This window comes from Sphaeroforma arctica, assembly GCF_001186125.1.
Source record: "Sphaeroforma arctica JP610 unplaced genomic scaffold supercont1.1889, whole genome shotgun sequence".
NCBI classification, from domain to species: domain Eukaryota; class Ichthyosporea; order Ichthyophonida; genus Sphaeroforma; species Sphaeroforma arctica.
This window is the reverse complement of record NW_014038669.1, coordinates 1-5,432: the sequence shown is the minus strand read 5'-3', so window position 1 is coordinate 5,432 and position 5,432 is coordinate 1. Positions and strand designations below refer to the sequence as shown.

The 5,432-nt window shown below is 43.3% G+C and overlaps 1 protein-coding gene across 1 annotated transcript; it reads right to left on the bottom strand.

Moving 5' to 3' along the window:
• Positions 1–1,865: 1,865 nt before the first annotated feature.
• Positions 1,866–5,112, bottom strand: SARC_11808 (hypothetical protein). Its single transcript, XM_014294099.1, has 4 exons — positions 4,935–5,112; positions 4,035–4,205; positions 3,077–3,112; positions 1,866–2,363 (listed from the first exon to the last, which is right to left on the bottom strand). The coding sequence occupies exons 1-4, from the start codon at positions 5,088–5,090 to the stop codon at positions 2,178–2,180; spliced, it is 549 nt and encodes a 182-aa protein (XP_014149574.1). The 5' UTR covers positions 5,091–5,112; the 3' UTR covers positions 1,866–2,177.
• Between the last annotated feature and the right edge of the window lie 320 nt (positions 5,113–5,432).

Below are 5,432 nucleotides of genomic sequence, written 5' to 3'. Positions count from 1 at the left end.
TATATATATATATATATATATATATATATATATATATAAATATAATGTGTGCATTAGTCACTTAACGTAGGCTCCAATTAGCATGCCCAACAACACTGCCAGTAGTATCACAACTGCTGAATCTCAAGACTTTCTTGATAGAAACGGGTTGTTGTACGTGCCATTGTATCCCTTCCCGGGCAAAGTATGCATGAAATTACACCTTCTTTTTAAGCAATTATGCTGGTTCGTGTACGGTTTCAGACTCTCATCCTGAAGGTTTATATGTCTTTTTTTTTCATGCCCGAGACGTTGTTATTCCGCGTACAGGTGTGCAAATCCGAATTCGAGGAGGGCGAGAGTTTGAAGATCATGCCCTGTATACACCGGTATCACGAGCAGTGCATCTCCAAATGGCTGTGGTTACGGGGGACATGTCCAATATGCATGTATCATCTAGATAACGTGCTGAAGGAGCCCTCCCAGCTGTTCACTACCTAGAACTGAACTCTGGACGTGATGCAGAATGTATGCTTCTTATCCTTGGGAAAGTATTAGAGTGATGGCGCAGAATACGAACGCAAAACATCGCATGGCCAGTGCGAACAAGTCACAGCTGCCATTCATCTCAGGAGTATCCCTGCTGGCTCGGGGGCTTGGAGGATGGAGACACGTGTGTGTGCTATTAGACGCGGATTTAGATAAATGAGGGAGCGACAGCAGACGAAAAGGGTCTGCCGAATAAAAGAAAGTGTAGCATATCATACCATACGCGCATTTGTATCGAGTAGGGGAAATGCTCTAACCTCCTGTCCTCTCAACTTACGATGGTTCGTTGTGTTGTATTCGCTGATACAACTTTGACAGACAGTTGTACAGTGCGAGGTTTGTATTTCAGAACGCACCACTCACCTTTGCTGACCTCCCATCGTTCAGGGTTTTAAACGTTTTTTTTAGCTGATCCACACAGAGCAATGTTGTCTCTACATTACCACAGGCCATCAGCTGGGTAGGCTTCTCTCATCAGCTCTGTTGCAGCATTTGCGAACCAACATGTTCCTTATTTTCGACTGCACAGTCTTTCGTGCAGGCCGTATTGCCTATAATACGGGTAGATTTCAATTTAAAGTTAATTACTTATTCTACTAGCTCACTTCCTAAGCGTTTGCCGGATATGATACGGGTGCATTTTAATTTAAAAACAGTTACTTATTCTACTATCTCACTTCCTAAGCGTATCCCGGTTATTCTTCATGTTATGCGAACAAGTTCAGTACAGCTGTGTTTGCAAAAACTTAAAAAGGTGTTTGATTTAATACCTAGTTTTATGAATTGCCTTATCAGTCTCAGTCCCTTATTTTGACCTAAAAGATCGGCCCTTATTTTGCGGCCATTGGGGCGTGTAATAAATTCTCAGCGGTACCGGATTGCTCAAGGCGTCACTAGGGCTGTGACACATACGCACACGCGGGTTCAGATGAATACTGGAATAGGCGAGCCTGAGTGGCTGGGTTATATAAACCCAACACAGTATTGGTGGCACCTTCTTTTGGCGAGTCCTTATTTGGGTCAGCCACCAAACTTGCTGACGAATTCCCAGAGAGTTAGTTTCATTTGTGTTTAGCGCCTTACATGAGGTCAAGGTCCCCAATTTAAAAAAAAATCTAACTAGACGTAGCTTGTAATGGCCGGGTTTTAGGGTTTTGACAACAGCAAGACTCATAGAAGCGCAAGCATTGCGGTCATCGCCGCTTTCTTCGTTGCAGGAGATCATTACTATCATCGCGATGCTGTTGACGTGCTGCAGACACCGTATCAGCGTATCTGACTGTCTGTATCAGTCATCGACATGCGCGGTATCTCTGAATGGAATACAAATGCGTCAATCCATATATGTGTAGTTTTTATTTGTTAATATCTTCGACAATTATACTATCTGTCTGTCGATTCTGTTACGCGTGCGTGTGCTCAATTACTGTAGTAACTGAGGCCACGGAAGCTTATCCCAATCGCTTAATTTATTGCAGCAGATTAGGTTCGGTACAAACAGGCTTGGCCTACACTCTACCGAACTCGTGCTCATATGTCTGACCGATTTTCTGTGTCACTCGCAGCCCGAGCCTGTTCTATCACTTCACCACATCCAATTGTGGTCGTTGTTTTACAGACGCCGTGGTTCGAATGATCATCGGGGGCGATCATGCATATGCCCCCACAGTGGTGACAGGTGTGTCAAACCAGTCCTTAGCCCGTTTGTTGCCCTCCCACTTCAACTGCAACGACTTGAGCCGCTCTTCCTCGGCCAGCTTTGCCCCATCACCTCCCATAAGTTTGGCTGTGAGTGCCGCACGTGTAGTTCCGTCCAGCATTTGATCGGTGGGTTGCTGTAGGGTGGACGTGGCGAATGCTTGGTGAGATCAGATTGCGTGCGGTTGTGCTGGGACTGTATTGCAGTCGTGTGCCTGTGAGGTGGTTCGCCCTATCCTTTCTCCTGTTCAGTTGCATGGCAGCATTTAGTGCCGATTACATGCTGGCCACGATCTATGGCAAGTACTAGCTCAACAACGATAACAAATAGCAAAACCCAACGCCACTCAGGGCTTCGACGGGAAGCAACCCGGAAATTAGAAAATGGATCAGACAAGCGGGTTCACACGTATTTCCAAATCGCTAAAACCAATTTGAGACAAGATCAAGAACAATATAGCAAGTCTACTTCCTTAAACGAACCAAAACAACATAGGCCCCAATGTTGCATATAATCCCATTGCAAATAGTAAAACACGCGTGCACAAGACTATGAAACATGGTGCGTGTGTGAAGTGAGCGCATACTTGCGGATATGCCAAACGTGTGTAACGATAGTATCATATCGAGCGACCACCAAACAGCCACACAAACACGGCTTGGTATCAGAGAGGTTCGGTACCAACTGAACAAGTACGTGTACTTCCCTGCTTGCAGCTTTGAAGCAAACATGCACTGAGTGTTCATATAAATAAGACGTGTGTACATTTCGAGAATATGTATACAGGGAGGTTTCCCAAACACGCACCTGCACTCGCTCTGAAGTCAAATATCCAATATTTTAACTTACCCCAACACCGACCATCCCCGCAGAGGGTCTATAGTCCTACTCGACGTCATGAGAAGATAGGATAAAGAAACATACACGAAAGGTGAGCAATACGTAGGCGATCAATACACAGACATTTGACTACTTAAACGAGTGTCCACGGATATAGATTGAACGAGAATCAGAGCAGGAGCGAGAATCAAGGACAAAGGTAGCTAACAAAAGACATTTGCTAAGGCAGTTATTAAATGAAGGAGAAAAGACCGGAACGAGGGTAAGTTCAGAGAAAATCGATATATCAGCTTCAGACCAATTCAGAATGGAAAGCCTGGCAAGAAGTGAGATAGGTGCAGTAAATTAAATTCTAAATCAATGCGTGACAGACTTCATAAGTGAGATAAGAGCAGTAAATTAAATTCGAAATTAATGCAAGACAGACTTCATATGTGAGATAAGTGCAGTAAATTGAATTTTAAATCAATGCAAGCCAATCTTTACTTCATACCAATCTTTAGGGTTCACGACTGCGAGAAATCGCCTCAACATGAATCGAGTGCGTTTGAGCACCTACTCACACACGCGACAATGGCCTAGTCTCTCAATTAAAGCCCGATTACTCAACGCTGAACATTGCGAATCATTCACTATAAACGCTGAATATTGCGAATCATTCACTATAAACGCTGAACATTGCGAATCATTCACTATAAACGCTGAAAATTACGTTTCATTCACTATCAACGCTGAAAATTGCGAATCATTCACTGTACGGTGATAAAAAGCTCATGTACGCGCCTCGGATTACAAGCTCGTCAGCTTTCATACAAGCTCTTTCAAAGGCAACAAACAATAAACAAATACACAGGTTTCATTTTCCTAACCGCGCACACAACCCTCTTGATTTTCAGTGACGCTGAAGTTATCAGCCGAGGAGAAGGGTACCGAACATCCGACAAATACACGCTAATACAGTACGAACCTCCTGTCTGGCCCTCTTGACTGACGCTATGCTAAACGAGTTTTGTCTGTCAGTGGTTGATCGCTTGGTTGCTGATGTACTGGCGGTGGAGCTGGAGCGAGAGTAGGCCACCGGCGCCGCAGCCACAGAGCCTGTGGGCACTACCCACTGCTGTTTGCCTTTCAAAACAATCTGTGTGCGAAGGACACGAACTGACCACATCAGACGATTGTCACGAATGAACACATCGGACCATGGTCACGAATGAACACATCAGACGATGGTCACGAATGAACCGAGACGCTGAATGATACAGCTGGGTGTAATCGTTGACAGAGTGCAACATTGAATAGCAATCGTACTAACCATGAGCAAGTTAAGACTCAACTGCCCCCAGCGATGCAGACAGTACACCAACGAGTATAAGGTATTTAAAGGAGGCTCTTGGCGACGAAGTGCTGACGTACAAATACAGTTAACTAGACCAAACAACTGTCCCATTGGTAGATCATTTTTTTTGAGCTGGCGTTGCAAGTGAGTTCATCGCTCAAATTGGTTCCCCTGTTCATTGTTGAAAAACACATGACATGACGCGACCGAGGAAACGGTGGAGAGGAATGGGGCTGAAAACTGAATTTGTCGAGAGACTTTTGTTTTAAAGTGAAAGGCCCCGCAACCTGGCAATCAGGAATCATATTCTATGAGAGGGGTTGGACACCAGTAAACACAACTAATCTGTGTTCAACTAATTGTGTTCAACTAATTCGTGTTCAACTAATTCGTGTTCAACTAATTCGTGTTCAACTAATCTGTGTTCAACTAATTCGTGTTCAAATAATTCGTGTTCAACTAATTCGTGTTCAACTAATTCGTGTTCAACTAATTCGTGTTCAACTAATTAGCTTCCACAAGAAACAATACCTGCAATACGTCAGGAAACTTCAAAAGAAACTCCTTCAATTTGTATCCATATTGAACCTGGTCTAGAGATTTGAGGAATATCTCCTTCCACTTTGTCTTGACTCCGGATAGAATACACCCTCCAGGCCCAGTTTCGCGCAGAAGAATTCGAAACATATCGGTGTATATTTCGTGCACTGAAATGTGGTCAATTTGGATGTTGTGCGTGGTTAGAGTTTAATCTTTTAGAGTTTAATCTTCTGAGAAAACTAATCGGCAGAGAATGCAGCAGCTTATAAACGTCTTGAACAGGAATGTGTGTATTTAACATAAGTCGCAAAACCAAATTACCGTCAATCTACAGACAACGTGAAACATTTATATATATACACACAAGCCTACATAAAAATTGTGGAGGGGCATGAAAACACACATCAATCTAGATTCGAATTATACGTACAGAATATTTACTTATTTATATATAAATTAATATATAAATACATGTATATAAATACACGA